Raw genomic sequence first — 20,805 nt, forward strand, 5'->3', positions numbered from 1 at the left:
TAGAGGGCAGTGTCACTGGCCCTCATATGTGGGATCTGAACCGGGGCCCTCTGGCATCCCAAGCGAGTTCTTAACCATCGCGCCACTCGGCCGGCCCATGAAGGTCTTTAATTAGAAATCACTTTCTATTGAAAACATTTCCTGAACCACAATATACTTACACTTTTTTTTGGAGTCTGGAGATTTGTACGTGCAGAGTCAGTGGTCTGTATGGAGATTCTGATGGTCTGTCTCTGTGTTTGGTAACTTGGAGCAGGAGTGATAATGAACGTGGAGGCTGGAAACGACAGTCAGTGAGAACATGGATATGTATGGGGTAAAGTATATTGGATGTTATGATTTAGAAGCGGTCCCTTACAAGTTTTTATCCCCCTGGCATGGGTTGAACCGTTTGAAGACAAAAGGCCTAGAGAATTCCAGGGACTTCAACCGGAGCCAGAAGGGACACCTGTGACCAGCACATCCTGCTGAGGACAGGAGTCCAGAGCCCCTGTGTGCCTAGGGTTAGTGGTATCTATCCCCACCCATCACCCTCCTCTACCCTGAGTTTCAAAATCTGGTATTTAGGATTTTAAAGTCACAATAACAGTGACTCAGACGTGATCATAAAACAGTAAATTAAGTGATTGAAAAGCAGTGATCATATCTTAACTGACAGAAATCCCAACAGAACCAGAGCCAATTCAGAAGCACACTCAGCACTCAGGATAAACATTCCTCGTTGGCAGAGACAGACACTCTGATATTTGACTTTCGATTTGAGGTGATTTATTCTGTTTGGCTTAGTATTTCTATTTGTTTTTCGCATAAGTGTGATCGCTGACATTTACCACCCGACACTGTGCTGAGTGTTTTTCCTGACAGTACGTGGTCAGGACGTGTCATTGACAGGCCTCTGGGAGCAGTCTGCTCAGGTCACTGTCACAATCATTTAGAATGTCCATCAGGGAGGAGCATGTCATCAGTGAGATTGTTTAGAAAAACTGGCTCATGTTGATAATTAAAAGCAGTTCAGGCCAAAGCTTCTGTGGGGCTTTGCGTGCTGTCCGCCCTCCAAGCTCCTGGGTTCTGCTCCACCATGGCTCCCAAAGGCAGTTCCAAGCAGCAGTCCGAGGAGGACCTGCTCCTTCAGGATTTCAGCCACAACCTCTCGGCCAAGTCCCCAGCGTTCTTTTTCGGGAACGCCTTCATCGTGTCCGCCATCCCCATCTGGTTATATTGGCGGATATGGCATATAGATCTTATTCAGTCTGCTGTCCCTATAGTGTGATGACCCTAGTAAGCACTTATTTGGTAGCCTTTGCCTACAAAAATGTGAAATTTGTTCTCAAGCACAAAGTAGCACAGAAGAGGGAAGATGCTGTTTCCAAAGAAGTGACTCGAAAACTTTCTGAAGCTGATAATAGAAAGATGTCTCGGAAGGAAAAAGATGAAAGAATCTTGTGGAAGAAGAATGAAGTTGCTGATTATGAAGCTACCACATTTTCCATCTTCTATAACAACACCCTATTCCTCGTCTTGGTCATTGTTGCGTCCTTTTTCATACTGAAGAACTTCAACCCCACAGTGAACTACATTCTGTCCATCAGTGCTTCATCGGGGCTCATCGCCCTCCTGTCCACAGGCTCCAAGTAGACCCTGCTGGCGCCGCCCCCGGCTGTGTGCCTGTAGCACATGGAGAAGCAGCAGGTTGGTCAGGGTGGGGGGCGCAGAAGGTGTTTTCCTAGTCCGGAGTCTGAGGGCTTGGAAAACCCAACAAAATGCACCTCAGTATTTGTTTATTGCCTCTTTTTTGACAGACTGTTGAAATTAAATAAATTGAAAGGGAAACAAAAAAAAAGCAGTTCACTTTTATCCCATTTTGTTATTTCCAGATTCTCCCAGGCAGTGCACCCCTCGGTGCCCAAGCCCTATGGGACACTCCCACTGCCTCATCCTTGGAACTCCAGTGGCCCACGGAGCATATCCCCTGTCCTGGCCATTACATTGAATGGAGATGTAATAATGACAAATCATTATTTTTATCCCTTGAGATAATAAAAAAATAAGTAGAAAGCTGAAGTTATGTAAGTATTTTGAAGGTAAAGGAAGATTGGAGACCCAGAAAGAACTTAGGCACCCGAATAGAATAAATGGCCCACTTGGCCCTGTCTCTGAGCAATGTATTTCCCAAAAATACACAGTTCAACAAATGAATAACATACTTTAAATAATTATTTTTAATTGCATTTTAAAAACATAGGAATATGCAGTGTGCAGCAATTCTTAAATCCTGTCTTACTCTCTTATTCTTTGGTTTTTACTCAAATGTCTCTCACTCTCTGTCTCTTTTTTTCCTCCAGTTTCCGGAATCAATTTATTTTTCATGGAATCTAGATACAATGAACTGTAGCAAGACAATGCTCAATACTACTTAAGCTTCACTTTAGAATTTGCAAATGTGAAAATTCCCATTTCAGTGGCTGAAAAACTAAATTTGACATAACAAATTTACTCACTATTGATGTAACTACACAAAATTATGTATGCAACAGGAGGACTTTAATATTACAGAATTTGGCCTTTATAACCAAAGTTACTGTTTCTTTATCTGTCCTAAACTATAAAATGTTGCACCAACAGAACGCCTTCCCATAGGTTTTTACTATGTAAATAGATTATTCTGTCCCTTAAGACACGGTGAAAAAAACCAAAGTTCACTCTGAAAATAAAGAAAAGGCAACCCAGAAATGATCAAATTCTAAAGCTTGAGCTGATATAACAGCAGAAGTAGGTTAAGGGCAACTCTTCCTTAGGCCTTTTCCCTAAGTAGTACTGTAGGAAGTTACAGTGTTGACCAAAAGAATACACAAGTTTCTCATTAAACTTTGTTTAGTGGGTCTCAAAATTCTGTGACAGGATTTTGGTCAAGATGTTTCCATTAAAAGGCACTCATTTAAAAAACTGCCACACAAAACCCCTAAAGGTCCATAAAACATTCTCTTTCCTTCTGAAGGTTTTACGATGCATTGTAATCATTCACCAGTCTTTTACTATTAAACTTCAATGGCCAATCAAGACAAAATAGTTCCAAGGCCGTTTTTTTTTCACCACTGATTAAGACTGGGGTGGCAGGTATTGGGGATAATGTTCACTTAGGCTTCTGAGCTTTCTGTGCAGACTTGGTGGCTTTGCCAGCTCCAGCCACCTCCCTGTCCACTGCTTTGATGACACCCACAGCAACTGTCTGTCTCATGTCACACACAGTGAAAGGGCTCAGGGTGGGTAGTCAGAGAAGCTCTCAACACACATGTGCTTGCCAGGAACCACGTCAATGATGGCAGCATCACCAGCTTTCAGAATCTTTGAGCCATCTTCCAGCTTTTTTTCACCCTGAATGACAATCTTCTCCTTCATCTCAGCAAATTTGCACTTGTACACATCCGGCACTGGTTTGGCCTGGATGATTCAGGACATTCACCTGAGCCGTGATGCCAGCAACTTCTACTAGTCACCGGCCACATTGCCACAACAACATCTTTGACAGACACGTTCTTGACATTGAACCACATTGTCCCCAGGAAGAGCTTCACTCAAAGCTTCACGGTGCATTTCAACAGACTTTACTTCAGTTGTAATGTTGACTGGAGCAAAGGTGACCACCATGCTGGGTCTGAGCACACCAGTCTCCACTTGGTCCACAGGGACAGGATGAATGCCACCAATTTTGTAGACATTCTGGAGGGGCAGATGCAAAGGCTTGTCAGTTGGACAAGTTGGTGGCAGGATGCAACCCAGGGCTTCAAAAAGCATGGTTCAACTAACATTACCATCTTTACGGTGACTTTCCATTCCTTGAACAAAGGCATGTTAGCACTCGGCTCCGAAATATTGTCACCATTCCAACCAGAAATTGGCTCAAATGGTACTGTGTCTGGTTTGTAGCCAATTTTCTTAAAGTAGGTGCTGACTTCTTTAACGATTTCCTCATATCTCTTCTGGCTGTAAGGTGGCTCAGTGGGATCCATGCTGTTAACACCAACAATTAGTTATTATGCACCCAGTGTGTGAGCCAGAAGGGCGTGCTCATGGGTCTGCCCATTCCTGGAGATAACGTGCTTCAAATTCACCAACACCAGCAGCAACAATCAGGACAGCAGTCAGCCTGAGATGTGCCTGTAATTGTGTTTTTTGTAAAGTCTCTGTGTTTTAGAGCATCAATAATGGTCAAATAATACTTACTGATCTCAGATTTGCGCAGGGAGCTATGAATGATGATATCTCAGTTCAGTTTCAGTTTATCCAGGACCCAGACATACTTGCAGGAGCCGTTTCCATGTCAGCAGCTTCCTTCTCAAGTTACAGAGTTGTACACTTGAAACCTATGTAATTTTACTAACCACTGTCACGCCAATAAATTTTAATAAAAACATTTTTTGATCCCACATTTATAGATCAGATGGCAGTAGTGGTAGACTTCCCCCAGCCTACGTGTCCAAGACGATAATGTTTATCTGAGTCTTTTCCTTTCCCATTTTGACTTAGATTCAGCGATGGTTTTCATGATACCTGTGTTCTGGTGGTAACCTGTTTTGGAAAAGCACAAATGTTTCCTTCTCAGTGAATAGAGTAGCATTATTTACGTCTTCCCAAGTCTCTTAATGTCTGGTTCAATAGAAGGCAGCTGGATTCACATATTTGCTTCAGTCTTAATTAACTCTGTTGCAATATCAATCTCATGTAGCCTCTGGAAAATTCTACTGTACACTTGTGAGAGGATGAGAATGACTGAGGAAAATAAATCTGAATATTATTGTTAAAATAGTTTTGTTTTCTGTTTTCCTAACCCCCTGAGTTATAGTGTCCCCTCAGCAATTCCAGAACTGTTGTAGAATGTAAATGTGTGTGTGTGTGTATGTGTGTGTGTGTGTGTGTGTGTGTGTGCACGCGCGCGCGCGTGCGCAATGTTTCCTCTGCATACCGAGAAGATGAAGGCCAGAGAGGGGTCTCGGCTTAAATAAGTTAAACACATATAGTGGATTCCAGAAACAAGTGTCCACCTCAACTTTAAAACTTTAATCAACATTATCACCTCAATAAATGAATACAGAGCACCTCATAATTATATAAATACATTAAACTTATTTGATAAAATCTGGTGATCTTCCTTATTAAAAACTCTAAGTTAATTAAGAATAGAAAAAAAACCTTTTTAGAACAAATAAAATAAACTGCCAAAGTCAACAGCAATATCACTGTAAAATAATGAGTACTAAAGTTACTTCCGTTAAAACCAGGGGAAAACTGCCTGATACAACTATTATTAGCCATCACTGATCTGTAAGTTCTAAATGTCACACTAAAATAAGAAAATGAAATAATTATCTATATTTCCAAAGATGAGATAAAAAACTTTCATTTGCAGACATTATGATTCTGTTGCCAGAGAAGTGAAGTATGCTCACAGAAGTATTAAAATAATGAGATGAGATTCTTTGAAAGTGGCTAGATACATGCTCAATACATGAGGTCTGACAATTAGGTTTGTGAATTTGTTGTAGCAATGTTGCTAACCTCTTTTTTGATATCAGAGGGATTATTCATTATGAATTTGTACCAACTGGACAAACAGTTAACTACGTTTACTATTTGGAAGTGATGAAAAGGCTGAGTGGAAAACCTAGACAACCTGAACTTTTTGGCAGCAATTCATGGCTCTTTCATCATGGCAATGCACCAGCTCACACGTCGCTGTCTGTGAGGGAGTTTTTAGCCAGGAAACAAATAACTGTATTGGAACACCCTCCCTACTCACCTGATCTGGCCCCCAAATGACTTCTTTCTTTACCTGAATATAAAGGAAATATTGAAAGGAAGACATTTTGATGACATTCAGGACATCAAAGGTAATGCGATGACAGCTCTGATGTCCATTCCTGAAAAAGAGTTCCAAAATTGTTTTGAAGGGTGCACTACTGTGTTTCCCCAAAAATAAGATTGGGCCTTATATTAATTTTTGCTCCAACAATCTACATTTATTCATGTACAAAAATCTACATTTATTGAAACAGTTATGTCTGGCTGATGATCTCCACTGGGGCTTATGTTTGGGGTAGGGCTTATTTTACGAGCATCCTGAAAAACCATGCTAGGGCTTATTTCCAGTTAGGTCTTATTTTTGGGAAAACACGGTAGGTGTTGGCATCAGTGCATAGCTTCCCAAGGGGAGTACTTCAAAGGTGACCACAGTGATATTCAGCAATGAGGTATGTAGCACTTTTTTTAGGATGAGTTCGGGACCTTAATTGTCCGACCTTGTATAAAAAATACAACTGCTTATTTTGAAGTTCAAAGTGAAAAATTGTATTGATGAGGCTAAATGTATTTGTAATGAACAAATGATCACAAATGATTTGTGGAAGGGCCAGGCCATCCAGGGAGAGTACATGGTATGGCTGAGTCATGTGACCACCCCTGTGATGAGTGATGGTGGATGAAGTCAAGGGGAACCTGGGCGAATGGTCTTTGAACTCCACGTTGTGTCTGAAATGGCACCTGGACTGGATCCCAGCATTACAAAAGGCACAAGGAGGGCACTGCACACAGTGAGTAGCTAATGGGAAATTCTGGAGCAAACCAAGCATTTTTGTTTTTTTCCTTTATTCTTTTCCATATGTATGACACAGAAAGAGAATTAGCCATCATAGGACAATTGAGTTATGGCAAGAGTTGGCCAACAGGTGACAGAAACAATCTCTGATGCCCAATGGCCTATCCATGTTGTGGGCCTCCCGTTGCAGCTCAGTTTGTGGCAAGAGGTCTGTGCACACGATGGTGTATGAGGGCTGCTGGCAGGTGGTCTGGGGGTGTAGAGAAGAGTGGCTCCATCAGCTCACAAGTTTCCCTGAGGAGCTCAGGGCACAATCTGCACAACAAAAATGCAAGTAATAATAGGGCTAATGGAGTTTGTGGGAAGGTAAATTGATGATTTTGGAAGCATCGGAGAAGCTCACAGCTTTGGATAAACATATATATTTCAATGTTTGATATATATTTTTTTATAAAGATTTTTTTAAAATTTGGGAATTGGGGGAGGGGAACAGCTTTGGGGAATCAGGGAAGGAGAACAGACAAGTTGTTGTCCTTTTGTTGTTCAGTCTAGTTGTGGAGGACGTTGCTTCACTGGCCCATGTTGGTATTATCATTGCGATCCTCCCGGGTGAGGCAGATTGGTCCCTGGCCTCTGGACGGCTGCTCACGGCGGCTCTTGGCAGCTCACACCAGCTGCCGGCCGCTCACGCTGGCTGCCAGCCACACATGGTAGCTTATGGCAGCTCACTGCAGCAGGGGCTGCAGACTATGCCATCACTGGCGACTCACAGCAGCCCATCTCCATGTCGAGATGTTGTTCATCATCTTAGCTGTAGAGGGCAGTGTCACTGGCCCTCATGTAGGATCCAAACTGGGGCACTGCTGCTCAGAGCTGGCATCCCAAGCCAGCTCTTAACCAATGCGCCACTCGGCCGGCCCCTGATATTTCTTAAATATATGAAGTCAAATGTTATTAATCAATACTTCTCTTAATGAGATGATTGAGACCTGCTGGATTTCATATATCCATAGATAATGTCACTTATTGCCACAATGAGGAAATTTTAGTCACGTTTTTCATCTTTATAAAGAAAAGTCTGAAAATACTTGTCACATGATTGTGCAGATGCGACAATAATAAGTTTGTGGTAATGATGTCATTTGATTGTTTGGATTCCTCTGGGGTATGGGAGAAAAATAAAATTGTGATCTATCACTCAAAATTATTTTTATAGATTTATTCACCATGACTAATTTGGGTCCTCCTTTGAGTTCATTCGAAGCAAGAATCAGAAACCACTCTCTGTAGAAAATATTTTGTGTACCTCAAAATATTACTTTGGATTATTTTTGGGGAGTCTAGGGATTTGTACACGCAGAGTTAATGCTGTGTAAGACCTGATGGATGACATGTAAGCTTTCTGTCTTTGGAAACGGGCCCAAGAATGTTTATGAGAGGGGAGGTGGGAAATGAGAACCAGTGTAACCAGATGATATGTTTATTGTGAAAGTATACGTGGTCATGAAGACCCAGAAGTGATGTCCTCCATGTTTCCATCCCCACATACGTGTTATCCAGTCAGACTTAGCCCTGGAGAAGCCGTGAGATTCCACCTTGGCCAAAAGGATGTTTGTCAGCAGTGCATCCTGCTGAGGACAGGAGCCCAGAGGCCCTGGGCCTTGGGATAAATAATACCTACCCCCACCCACCACACTCCTATACCCATAGTTCTAATATTCAGAATTTAGGATTTGAAAATCACAGTAACAGTCACTGAGATGTGATCATAAAACCATAAATGAGGTGATTGAAAAGTAATTATTTCATTTTTCTCTGCTAACTGAGAGAAAACCCAATGGAACCACAGCCAAATTCCAAAGCACACTTTGTTAGCATTTAGGATAAAAAACATTCCTTGTTTGCTGAGGCAGTTAGGCTCTGTTTGATAATTGTTTTTGGGAATGAGGTGATTTATTCTGTTTGATTGACGCTTTTTCCTTTGTGTTGCGTAATTGTAGTGGCTGACATTTACTGCTAAAGAGTGTGCTGAGCATTTTCCCTGTATTAATTTCTTTATCCTAACAAAAATTCTATAACCTGGGCTATTATTATTATCACCCTTATTTTACAGATGAGGAAACTGAGGCAGGGAGGGTGGCACCTTGCTGAAGACCCCACAAGTAGAAAGTTCCAGAGCTGTGCTTAAACCCAGGTAGTCTGGCCCTAAATAAGGGCTTTTCCTCACTACTCAATAAATGAATCCATCCTAATTACGAAAGATCCAAACAGCAGTTCAGAATTCAAAACAAAATGTAAAACAGCCTGATTAGGATTCTGGGGTGGGCTGGACTGAAACTGTAGAATAATTTGAGAATAGTTGACATCTTTAAATTTTCCAATATTTCCTTTAAGAGCAAGGTATGTGCCTCAGTGTTTTTAGATTCCTTGTGATATCTGTGAGTAAAGTTCTATGGTTTTACCTTTCAAGCTTTGTGTGTTCAGTTGTGTAAACTTCCATATACTTTTGTTGCTGCTAATGTCCCTGTGGTCAACGGTGTCATTTTACCCAGTGCGTCATGTCATGGTGATACAGGATGATAGGAAAGCGATTGTAGCTTAAGTGCCGATCTCGTGTGCAGCTACATAATGAGCTTTTATTTGTTCTAACAGTTATTTTCTGTAAAATATCTTGTATTTCTCTGATAGTTGTTCATCTATTTATATATTGTGACCAATTCATTGATTCATTTCTTTCTTTCTTTTTTTTTTGGATAAAATATTTGCAAAGCGTATATTTGATAAAGGGTTAATATCCAAAATGTATAAACAACTCATACAATTTAATAGGAAAAAACCTTCAACAATCTTAGTTTAAAATGGGCAGAAAATTAAATAGACTTTTTTTTTAAATAGAAAACATACAGGTGGTTCATAGGTACATGAAAAGTTACTCAACATCACTAATCAGGGAACTCCAAATCAAAACCACATTGAGATACCACCTTATACTTGTTAGAATAGCCGTTATCAAAAAGACAAGAAATAAGTACCGGCAAAGACGTGAAAAAAGGGAACCCCTGTGAACTGTTGGTGGGAATGTAAATTGGAGCAACCACTATGAAAAACAACATGGAGATTTCCCCCAAAATTAAAAATAGAACCACTGTATGATTCAGTAATTCCACTTCTGGTTATTTGTTAAAAAAAAAAAGGACCAAAACAAAACAAAACTAAAGTAAATGGAAATGATATCTGCACTCCCATGTTCATTGTAGTATTATTTACATAGCCAAGATATGGAAACAACTTACTTGACCACTGACAGATGAATGAATAAAGAAATTATGGTACATATACACAATGGACTATTTATTACTCAGCCATTAAAAAAGAATGAAATCTTGCCATTTGCTACAGTATGAATGGATCTTGAGTCATTATGCTAGGTGAAATAATATAGAGAAAGACAAATATCCTATTATCTACTTATATTCACATATAATCTAAAATAACCACATACAAATTAAAAAAAACAACAACCAAAACCCATCAAACTCATAGGTAGAGAACAAATTGGTGATTTCCAGAGGCGAAGAGAGGGTGTGTGTGTGTGTGTGTGTGTGTGTGTGTGTGTGTGTGTGTAGACAAAATAGATGAAGGGAATCATAAGGTCAAAAGGCACAAACTTCCAATTAAAAAATAAGTCATTTGGGTATAATGTACAGCATGGTGACTATAGTTAATAATACCGTATTGCATATTTGAAATTTGCTAAGAGAGCAAATCTTAAAAGATCTCATCAAGAAAAAAGTACTGTAATTCTCTATGGTGAAGAATGTTAACTGTATTTATTGTGATTTCACAGTACAGTCATGCATGGGACGTTTTGGTCAATGACAGACCACATATATGACAGTGGTCCCATAAGATTATAATGGAGCTGAAAAATTCTTATTACCTAGTGAAGGACATTGAAGCCATTGGAACAATGTAGTGTAACGCATTCCTCATGCGTCTGTGGTAATGCTGGTATAAAGAAACCCACTGCACCTCCAGCTGTATAAAAGCATAGCACATACAATTAATTATGTATAGTGCATAATAATTGATAATGATAAACACTATGTTAGTGGTTTATGTATTTCCTATACTATTTATCATTATTTTATAGTATTCCATTCTACTTATTAATAAAAGTTTGCTGTAAGAGTATGCCGTGTTACACTGGCAGAAGCCTCAACAATGCATCTCACATTTGCTGTATCTCTTGATTGCATCATTTTTCATGTGCTTAATTTAATCTCATGTTGTGTAATAAATTCAGTGTAGCCTAAGTGTACAGTGTTTATAAAGTCTACAATGGTGTACAGTAATATCCTAGGCCTTCATATGTACACACCACTCACTGACTTCCCCAAAGCAACTTCCAGTCCTGTAAGCTTCATGTATAGTGTCCTAGACAGGTGTACCAAATTTTCACCTTTTATACAATATTTTTACTGTGCTTTTTCTATGTTTAGATAGGGTTTTATAAACAAATACTTACCATTGTGTTACAATTGACTACAGTATTCAGGTATTTAGTATAGTAACATGCCATACAGGTTTGTAGCCTAACAGCAATAAGCTAGACCATGCAGCCTAGGTGTGTAGTAGACTCTGAGTATACCATCTAGGTGTGTGTAAGTGTACTGTGATGTTTGCACAGACAAAATCACCTAAGGATGCAATTCTCAGGACATATCCCTGTCATTAAGCAGCACAAGACTATATACAAATATAGAATCCTTAGGTTGTTCACCTGAAACTAGTATGTCAATTATACCGCAATTAACAAAAAAGAAAAGAGTAAGTTGGCAAACAGTCATTCACATACTTCAACATATATTGACATTCATTCACTATCCAACAAATGTTTATGGAGTACATATTAGGGACCCAGATATTGCTAAGTTAGAAGTTTAATTTCCCAATCATTGTAAGTAAACCTGTGCCTGTGACTGATAGAATTCTAAATAAAGTGTTCTGTGGACAAAAAGAACTAGCCATTTTGCACAGGTCCCAGGAGAAGATGGGGAATCCAACAGGCCAGCAATTTGCATTCTGTTCCCACCACAGCTCCTGAACTTGATTGACTCCCCCATCCAGGCTGGATGGACTTTGATGACATTGACAGGCTGGAGGTGTTCCAGACAGAACAACTGGAATTTGACAGGTTTTCAAGCACTGGAGACAGGTGAGTTTCTTGATATCCAGTGTGGTGACATGTGATATGTCATCCTGCTATTATTTCTAGGTTAGTGCTGGGTCTGGGATTTTCCAGGAGATTTGCACTTGAAAGAGAGCCAATGTATTGACAAACAGGTAATGCTATTGATCAGAGAGAAAAATAGGCCACTGCACGCCTAGTCTAAATCTTGGACAGTAAAGTCTCAGGAATGGGCAGGAAATGATATTCCCAACCTGGCTGCAGAAAGGACACCAACAGTCCTCCCAGGCTTTGACACGTTTCAATAACACTTTCAATTTTGAAGCTTAATGGTTCATCCAGTAAAGAGCTGATTGCAATTGTGCAGTTGATTAATTTCCTTCAAGGAGTGCAAGGTCTATGTGCATGTCCTAGTACCTCCTAGTAGAAGCTAGAAGCATGGGATACCACTTCCATGCTTGAACACTCTCAACCTCAGACTGGACCTCTCCCTTCTGCCCAGACCAGCTTCTCTATTAGAGCAATCTGCCTCTACCTCTCATAGAAGCCCTATCGTTCCAATTCCTCAAGCCAAAAACCTGAATGTCACCTTCAACTCCCTTTCTTCATACCACATACCGAATATTTTTTTAAAAATTCTGATTTTCTAAATATATGCAGAACTTTTCACCACTTAACTCTATGACTACCCCCCCAGTCAAAGTCGCCATCTTGCTTGGATTATTATAATAGACTTCACTGCTTTGCATTTTTCATGGTCTACTCCCCACCTCTACCATTCTATTTACTCACAGTCTTCTTCATGTATTTATCATCACTTGATATTTGCCTGTCTCCACCCATCCAGCACATGGTAAATGCCAATAATTGATGGAGGAATGAATGAAGACACTACTGGGACCGAACTCTCAGCATGTGCTGAATGAGCAGACAATTTAGCTTATTGAGTCCCATGAGTTCTCCTGCAGCATCCATTAATGGAAAACAAAACAAAAATTAGGGAACAAAGCAGCCTATGTGTCTCCATCAATTCATTCTACACCTTCCAGGCATACTAACCTGTTGAGCAGCAGCTGGAGCCCAAGCTTCCAAATGAACAGTTTATAGAGTTCCCACCCCACTCTTCACTGACTGCTCTTGGCATTTGCTGTTCTAACATGTTCTGGATGACAGAGCACCTAGCACCAGTAATCACACACACATAATAGTGTTGGACTATACCATAGGCACTGAGGTAGATCCCGCCTGTGCCATTATGAGTACACTCTTCACATCCCAGCCGGGAACAACTTCACTTCCTGCGAGTGGGTGGGAATGAGTTTAGAGCTTTCAGCGAGTCATTCCGACGGTGATTCCCTCCTTCCTTTCCACTTTCCAGAGCATGTTGGTGCTGGGCTCCAGCATATTGTTGCCATGCCAACCTGAGATGGGTACAAAGGCTACTGTGGCCGAGTTGTAGCCAATCTTCTTGATGTAGGCTCACACATCGTTGGTGATCTCCTGGAAGCTTGCTGCGCTGTAGGCGGGCTCAGAAGAGTCCGTCTTGTTCACTGCCATGATGTAGGCCAGCAGCACATGTTCCTGGGTCTGCCGGTTCTTGGAGATGCTGGCCTGGGCGAGTTCTGCACATTCGGTCTGCACTGCACCTCTGCCACCTCCTTCTCAATTTCTCGATGGTTTTTTGGTTGATATCCCACACTTGCAGATGAGATGCCAGGTGGTGGTGGATTTGCCAGTGACGACAATATCGATATGGGTCTTCTCTTTGCCTATGGTTGTGGGTTCTCTAGTCCCTCCGAAGAACAAGAAACAAGGCTGACAGAGATCAGCAAGAGCTGCAGCAGTTCTGTTGATTCCTTTCTTAATCTCATTACTCACCCCCCTCATGTGGAGGGAATGTTGTCAACTAGATGTTTGCCTTCGTTTTTCAATAGTCTTTATTTTTTAGAGCAATTTTTGGTTCACAGAAAAGTTGAGCAGATAAAGTAAAATTCACATATACCCTTTATGTCCATGCAGAAACAACCTTCCCCACTGTTAGCACCATCTGCACCATAGCCCTGGGGGACAATGTTACCAAGAAGTATAATTGCTGGATTGTATGATAAGATGGTGTTCAGTTTTGCAAGAAACTGCCTAACTGTCCTCCAAAGTGGCGACACCGTTTTGCATTCCTGCCAGCAATGATGAGAGTTCCTGCTGCTCCACATGCTCACCAGCATTTCTTGCTGTCAGTAAGTGAACTTCTTAAGAAAAAGGAATTGAAGAGAGACAGATGAAGGGAATGGGATGAGTCAGCAAGCAGAGAATTCAATTGAGTCAGAAACTGAGAGTCAAGCAGCTGAGATAGAATTTAACTGTCATCCACCTTCATTCCATCGGACACGTCACACTACCAGAAACCCTGACTGAAAGTATGGTACCATTCACATACCACCAGTGCCCAAGCTGGACCTACTGGGTTCCAAGCTGCACAAGTTTGAGCAAGTTTCTTACTTCTGCAAGTGAGTTGATTAGCTGTTAAAATGGGAACGCAATAGCTATTGATTTGTAGCAGTGATTGAATATGAGAAATTATGTTTGCACATTGCATGACCATAGTTAGCAATACAAAAGTATTGCTTCTCTTCTCATTTTCACTATTCTTCTTAGCTTCAGAAGGTTTGCAACCCAAAGTACCACTATGAAGGATGCGTTACAATGGCCTGTTTCCCGATATAATTAGCTCACTCATTTTGATGAATTCATGGTTATTAAAACTGTGTTTCTCCCCCTCTTAGGCCCAGGTAACCACTTATTGCACTGTTTCTATGAATTTGACTACTCTAAAAACCTCATGGGAAGGAATCATACATCGATGGTTTTTGTGACTGACCTATTTCACTTATTGTCCCGACCTCAAGGTTCATCCGTCTTGTAGTATGTGACAGGGTTTCCTTACTTTATAAGGCTCAATCACATTCCACTACATGTATGTACCACAGTCTGTTTATCCGTCATGGTCCCTGGGCACTTGGGGTACTTCCACCTTTTGGCTGTTCTGAATTATACTGCTATGAACATGGATGTGCAAACACGTGCTTGAGACTCTGCTTTCAATTCTTTTGTTCTAAACTCAGAGGTGGATCTGATCAATCACATTGTAATTCTATGTTTAATTTTGAAGTCTCATCAAACTCTTTCCACAGTGGCTGCACCATTTTACATTCCCACTGAAGATGCACAAGTGTTCCTATCTCTCCACATCCTTGCTAAACCTTGTAGTTTTAATTTTAATTTTACGATAGTAGCCATGATACTGAGTGTGAAAAACCCATGTGATCTTGACTTGAGATCTGAAATACAGCAAGAAAGCACCAGGGCAAAAAATCTAGGTGTGTCTCACTTCAGCCATTCATTCTGCCTCCACGGCCCACAGAGTAAAATGGAAACGGCTGCTTTGGCCCCTTCTGTCTCTCCAGTCACAAAGCCCTGCCTTTTCCGCCATGTTCTCCTGTATGTTTCAGAGTAACCTGGGTTCCTATGTTTCCAAGAAGTCAAATGGTTTAAACTATTTTGTCATCCCTCATGGTGTTGCCTCGGATCCCTCCTCCCAACATTTCTTCATATGAAAATTCTGTCTGTTCTGATTGGTTCTCAAGCACGCTGCTCTGTATCCAGACTACTTGCTGAAGCCTCTCCTCAGAACTGTCATGCCACCATCCCCGAATTTTCCATAGAGCATTGTGCTTATGGTTGGGGAGGGGTGGAGGATCAGTCCAGTGGGCGCTTCTACTGCTGGGTCCATGATGACCCCGGTCTGATCCTCCTAATGGACAGCGGAACTGAACTGAACTTCTTTTGATCGAATTAACACTTGATTTAATTGGAAATCTCTCCATATTGTTGGAAACATTAGGTTAGAGAAAGGAGTTAGTTGGGGGAGTTAGTCTTTCTCTTGGCATAGTTTTCTCGGGATACTGAAGGCTGATTTCTTTTACAGTTGTTGTCAAGCTACGCCCCTATGTCCCTCAACTGCCCAAGGTAAACCTGGCACAGCAGGCATTGTTTTACATTAATGATGCACCATAACCAAATTTAGTGGTTTGTTTATTCATATTCATGCATTCATTCTGCAAATATTTGACGATCCTCTTCTCTTTGCCAGTCACGATGCTAAGTACAGATGAGCCAAACCGGACACTGACCTGCAGTTAAGGAGCTAAATTCCAGGGGGACTCCCATCAATTCACTGATTAGAGATTTGTAAGACTACAACCTCGGTCTTTGCTACAAAGGAGAGGTCCCTGGCACCAGCAATGCTTAGCTTTATCCAAGTCACCAGGATATGTGACACAGGTGGATGGCATAAGCCCTCAGTAAGGAAGGGAGGGCTGGATGCCAGGCCTTGTGACCTGACACAACCTATGTCGGCAGGACCAGTGAGGCTCACTAGGTATAAATAGCCCTGGGCTCCCAGGCTCCTGAGTCTAGCTCCTGGTTTCTCATCGTTTGCTAAAGCTGAAAACTCAAAGCAAACAAACCATGAGGCTGGCCTTCCCTGTCCTGCTGGTCACTCTGGCCTTTTGCTGCTACGAGGGTGAGTATCATTTCTAATCAGACCAGCATCAGCCCTGGTAAGTAAACTTCTCTGAACTAGGTGACTTATTTGGGGAAGAGGGTGAACGAATCAGAATCCAAACCTTTTCCACCACTTCCGACCCAGTCCCCCAAAAGCTCAGGGTTCATTTAATCAATTCCCAATACTCTGGAACTTTTATAAAAAAAATCACTGCAGGCACATTTTAAGAGTATTCCATCTGAAGCTCACTTCTTGTCGGTGATCATTGATTCAGAAGCAACAAGACATAATTAAATTTGGATGTGAAACATCATACTGCCACTTAGTAGCGTTGTGACCTTGAACAAAATGCTTAATCTCTCAAGTCTCCTCTTACTGGGTTTCACAGCACCACCAAGAGTAGCTATGACAGTGGAGTAACATTAAGTAGGTCCAGAGGCCAGCTCTAGGCATCAGTATCCAGTTGTTATCCAGTAGTCATCAGATGTTCTCCTGCCCAGGGTCTTTTAGGTGCCAGGTGAGTCCACAGCTGGTTAACTCGTAGCTTCAGACTCACAAAATGTTACAGCTGGAAGGGTTTTAGTTCTCAGTTCAGGGAGACCCAGCGTTCTCCGATTCTGAATAACAAACCTTCAATGGGCTCTGCCAGGAAGCAGCACTCTGCCTACAAGCCCTGTTCGTCGTCCACTGAGAGCAGGAGCGCAATGGGAGCAGAACCCGAGCAATCGCCAGGCCTCCATCGCCATGGCTCTGAACTAATTCTAGCCGTTCATCCAGCAACACTTTTGTGGGTCTCCATGCCCTAGATCCTGACCCAAGTCTTTTGGAGTCTTTCTCTTTCATTTGACTTTCTGAACCTCCTCGTCCTCCCTGTGCTGTCTGATCAGAGTCAGATGGGAGGCTGGTAGGGCACTGCCCAGGCTGCAGGTCCTTGCAAAGACTGAGGAGATGGAGAATCCAGACCAAGAAAAGGGGTTGCTTCAAGTCTCAGTACAATTCCAGTGGGGTCAAAAATAAGTCCGAGTTCCTACCTCCCACTCTGTCTGAGGAATTCTGTGCATCACTGCAGAAAAAACAGCCAATCATAGTTTTGTGTATAAGCTTCAGATGTATTACATTAGAGGCATATTGTTTTAGCTTTTTAGCTATGTCTGCATTCATTGACCTAATGTTATTGTTTAATTTAGTCTCCAAAGAGCATCTTCCAACACTTTACACTTTTACTGACCTCTGTCCATATTTATTCAGCTTTCTCTGAATTCTATAAGATCTGACTGTGCCATTCACTTGAAAGACTGATTACTATAATAAAATCTCCTTTTCCTCAATATCCAAGACAAAAGAAGGTGTCACTCTATTGACAAGTAAACCTTCATTTTTGAAATCTAGGGAAAGTGAATTTTAGCACAACAGGAGAGTCCTGGAAAGCAGTGGGTGTCCTTTACACAGAGAGAAACTGAACTAGGGATCCGTCAAACTGTTTTCCAGTGCTGCCTAGCTCTGAGGCTAGCTCTGTGACTGTGAGGAAGCCATGACTTCCAGGCTTTGCATGTCATTGGCACAATTGTGTGATCAGATCATACAACTCCTGGAATTCCTGTCCAGTTGTAACATCAGAGAGCTATGGGGAAAGGTGCCTTTGCTCATATCAATAGTATTTCTCTTTTGTCTGCTCCAGCCAATGCAGAAGCCTGTCCATCCATTGTTTCCGAATTGAGAAGCTTCTTAATGGGTACTGTATCAGAGTTCAAGGACATTCTTCAGAGCTTTAATCCACCTCCAGAAGTTGTTCAGGCTGAGGTGAAAGTGAAGCAATGCATAGATGGCATCTCCCTCGAGGACAGACTCGAAATACAAAATTTATTGGTAAATTCTTGGTTCTTTCTTCGCAGAGGCTTCTGCTCAGTGCACAGCCAGGAGGGAGGTGGGCATCTGCTCTGTGAGGGCACAGGGGGCAGAGGATCCTGCCCCCTGCTTACATCTGAGAGGGTGACTAGTGGCCACAGGGTTGATGAAAACATGACACCTGCTGAGATGTATTTAGGCTGCACCCAGCGTCTGGGCATGATTCCTTTTCCCAGGTCACCTCCCTCGGCTCCAGGTTCCCCAAGTGTCCTCAGGGGGACGACAACCAGGGGCCCATGCAGCCATGCTGGAGGGCCAGAAATGCTGCCTCCCTGCCCAGGAGCGGTTGGGGGGCGAGCTCCCTCACCCAGTGGCACAATCACTGGGGAATCGCATGGGGAGTGTTGGGAGTGTTGAAGGGGAGACAGTGGGAGTGAGGGAACCAGCCCCTGCATCTGTCCTGATGGATGGTGCACTGGCTGGGGTCTCTGAGCTTCTGCAGAGCCCAGGCCCACTCCCAGTACCTTTGCCCCACTTTTCCACCCCTCACTTCTCACAGCCAGTGGGTAGAAACGCTCCCTGTTATGTCTCCTGCCACCTCATGTGAAGCTGAAACAATTAAATTATGTCTTTCCGAAGAAATTGGACATTTAAAGGTGCCTCTCAGCCCAACTGTTGCTGGAATGAAGTCAGGTTTATGCAAATTTTCATGATATTGGGTCCTCAGAGAAGAAAAGAGCATGTCCCATCACGTTGAATTGCCACACCTCCAGGCTGGAACTCTGAAAGCACAACTTCCCAAGCCCCTCCCACCCTTGTCCCAGTCTCTCAACCTCATGTCCACCTCGGAGTGACAAAGTACGGTCCTGGGACTTGGGGCTCACAGGAAGCAAATCCTGGGCTGCTCTTCACCCCAATCCTCTGTTCATTAGAATCCTGAGTCCTACTCTTGGACCTCGGGGTCCCTGTGCTGGGCTGTGGACGTGGCTCTTTCCTGACCTGCATGGTTTGGTGTAACTGGACCAGGTTCCATTTGCACTGCTGTCCTGCCTGGGGCCCTCCATTTCCCTTGCTGGTTGAAATATTTGTTCCATGTCTTGGGTTTGAGCAACAGGCTGTGTCATGTCCAGGAGCACCAGGACTGACATCCCCGTTTTCTTCTTGTATTTCAGGGTGAAGTAGTGTCGACATGTAAGTCCTAGATTGACAAAAATCTTATGCACGAGGACCTCTGACGTTCCATGGTGACCTGATTTTCCCCGGAAAATGTTAAGGTTTCAACATCTTGCTTCAATAAATCACTCGCCCTGCACTTCTCTGCGTGTCTTGTTATCATCCAATAGTCCCTGGTCTGCAGTTGGGGAGGTTTCATCAGGAAGTGGCCATTGGGTGTTGTCAATAGCAAACTTCAGGGACCCAGTGTCCGGTTACCCATGGTAGCCTGATGTGTAGGGATCATAAGAGGAAATATTTACTCAGGACCATCCTGCATGACTTTATAGATTTCCCAGTCACAGGGCCATGAGTGAAGAGGATGGTTGGGGTAAAAAGCAATCACAGCATTCCTGCTCCTGGGCTTGTACTGAGGGATACCCGCAGCCTAACTGTCTGGCCAGTCACGTCGTTCCCACCAGCAGTGTCATTACTATTCCATCCTCATCGTAACCACAAGCTACGTGCGGTCCTCACCCCTCACTGTAGTTCAATCCTGGGATGGTCCCGTATAACTGGTTTCCTGTCAACTTCTCTATTTGTAGTGAATTCAGAGTTCAACCTCCAGTGAGCTCTTCTAGCTCTGCACATGCACAGTGCTCTTCACTGTCTACACCGCTCAGCAACCCTCAGCTACTGCTTCCTCCCTCATTCTCCCTAAAGCTGAAGAAACAAGTATCAGCTGCCATTTGGACAACGCCACTCAAACAATTCACACTTATTTCAGAGGGAACATATAAAATCCACACAGTGTCTGCCCCCCACTGGCCCCTCATCCATGACCCCCATCCAGGCTAATGGAGATGACTCTAAGCACTTGGGCACATCATAGGCCCCGGATTCGTTTCCAGGGTCTGCTGTAACACACCAGCACACACTTGGAGGCTTACCTTATTTTCTCCAAGTGTGGAGGACAAGAGTCTAAAACCTATAACAGTCTGCCGAGCTCATAGTGTCAGGAGGGCTACTCTGGCTGTGGAAAGTCGAGATGAAGATCTGTTCATGGCTGCTTCCAGCTTGGAAGGCTGGTGACATTCCTTGTCCTGTGTCCACATCATCCACTTTCTGCCCCATGAGGTGACATTGTCTTTTCCTTTCTGTGTGTGCAAATCTCCCTGTGCCTCCTTTGTGTAGAATGTATGAGATGGCATTTGGAGGACACCAGAAGAGAATTCAGGATCATCCCCCTAACTCAGAATCTGTATATCACATCTGCAAAGTCCTTATTTGCCTTGGAGAATAAATGACAAGGACCTGGGTTTAGTATGTGGATGTTTTTTTTGGAGGCTGTTATGAACTTATTGCAACTCATGTCCCTCCTGACATGTAAGAGTCGGCTAAGTCCTGCCCCGTCCACTGCCATAGCTCCACTCGGCTCCTGACCTTTCCACCCACACAGCCATCATC

At 42.7% G+C, this 20,805-nt stretch overlaps 1 protein-coding gene and 2 pseudogenes across 1 annotated transcript; 2 read left to right on the forward strand and 1 right to left on the reverse strand.

The window, feature by feature from the left end:
- The first annotated feature begins 1,078 nt into the window (after nt 1–1,078).
- On the forward strand, nt 1,079–1,687 carry LOC109377789 (translocon-associated protein subunit gamma pseudogene; annotated as a pseudogene).
- A 1,443-nt stretch (nt 1,688–3,130) lies between these two features.
- LOC109377788 (elongation factor 1-alpha 1-like) lies at nt 3,131–13,667 on the reverse strand (annotated as a pseudogene).
- Nucleotides 13,668–16,262: 2,595 nt separating this feature from the next.
- Nucleotides 16,263–19,465, forward strand: LOC109377791 (secretoglobin family 1D member 2-like). Its single transcript, XM_019634253.1, has 3 exons — nt 16,263–16,359; nt 18,020–18,207; nt 19,359–19,465. Exons 1-3 carry the CDS (start codon nt 16,305–16,307, stop codon nt 19,386–19,388), a joined length of 273 nt encoding a protein of 90 aa, XP_019489798.1. The 5' UTR covers nt 16,263–16,304; the 3' UTR covers nt 19,389–19,465.
- The last annotated feature ends 1,340 nt before the right edge of the window (nt 19,466–20,805 follow it).

The sequence above is a fragment of the Hipposideros armiger genome, unplaced genomic scaffold (genome assembly GCF_001890085.2).
Source record: "Hipposideros armiger isolate ML-2016 unplaced genomic scaffold, ASM189008v1 scaffold_1558, whole genome shotgun sequence".
Lineage (NCBI taxonomy): Eukaryota > Metazoa > Chordata > Mammalia > Chiroptera > Hipposideridae > Hipposideros > Hipposideros armiger.

Coding starts and splice junctions, on each gene's coding strand:
- LOC109377791 (XM_019634253.1), top strand. CDS start 16,305: ATGAGGCTGGCCTTCCCTGTCCTGCTGGTCACTCTGGCCTTTTGCTGC. Junction 16,360..18,019: donor GGCCTTTTGCTGCTACGAGG/GTGAGTATCATT, acceptor TGTCTGCTCCAG/CCAATGCAGAAGCCTGTCCA. Junction 18,208..19,358: donor TCGAAATACAAAATTTATTG/GTAAATTCTTGG, acceptor CTTGTATTTCAG/GGTGAAGTAGTGTCGACATG.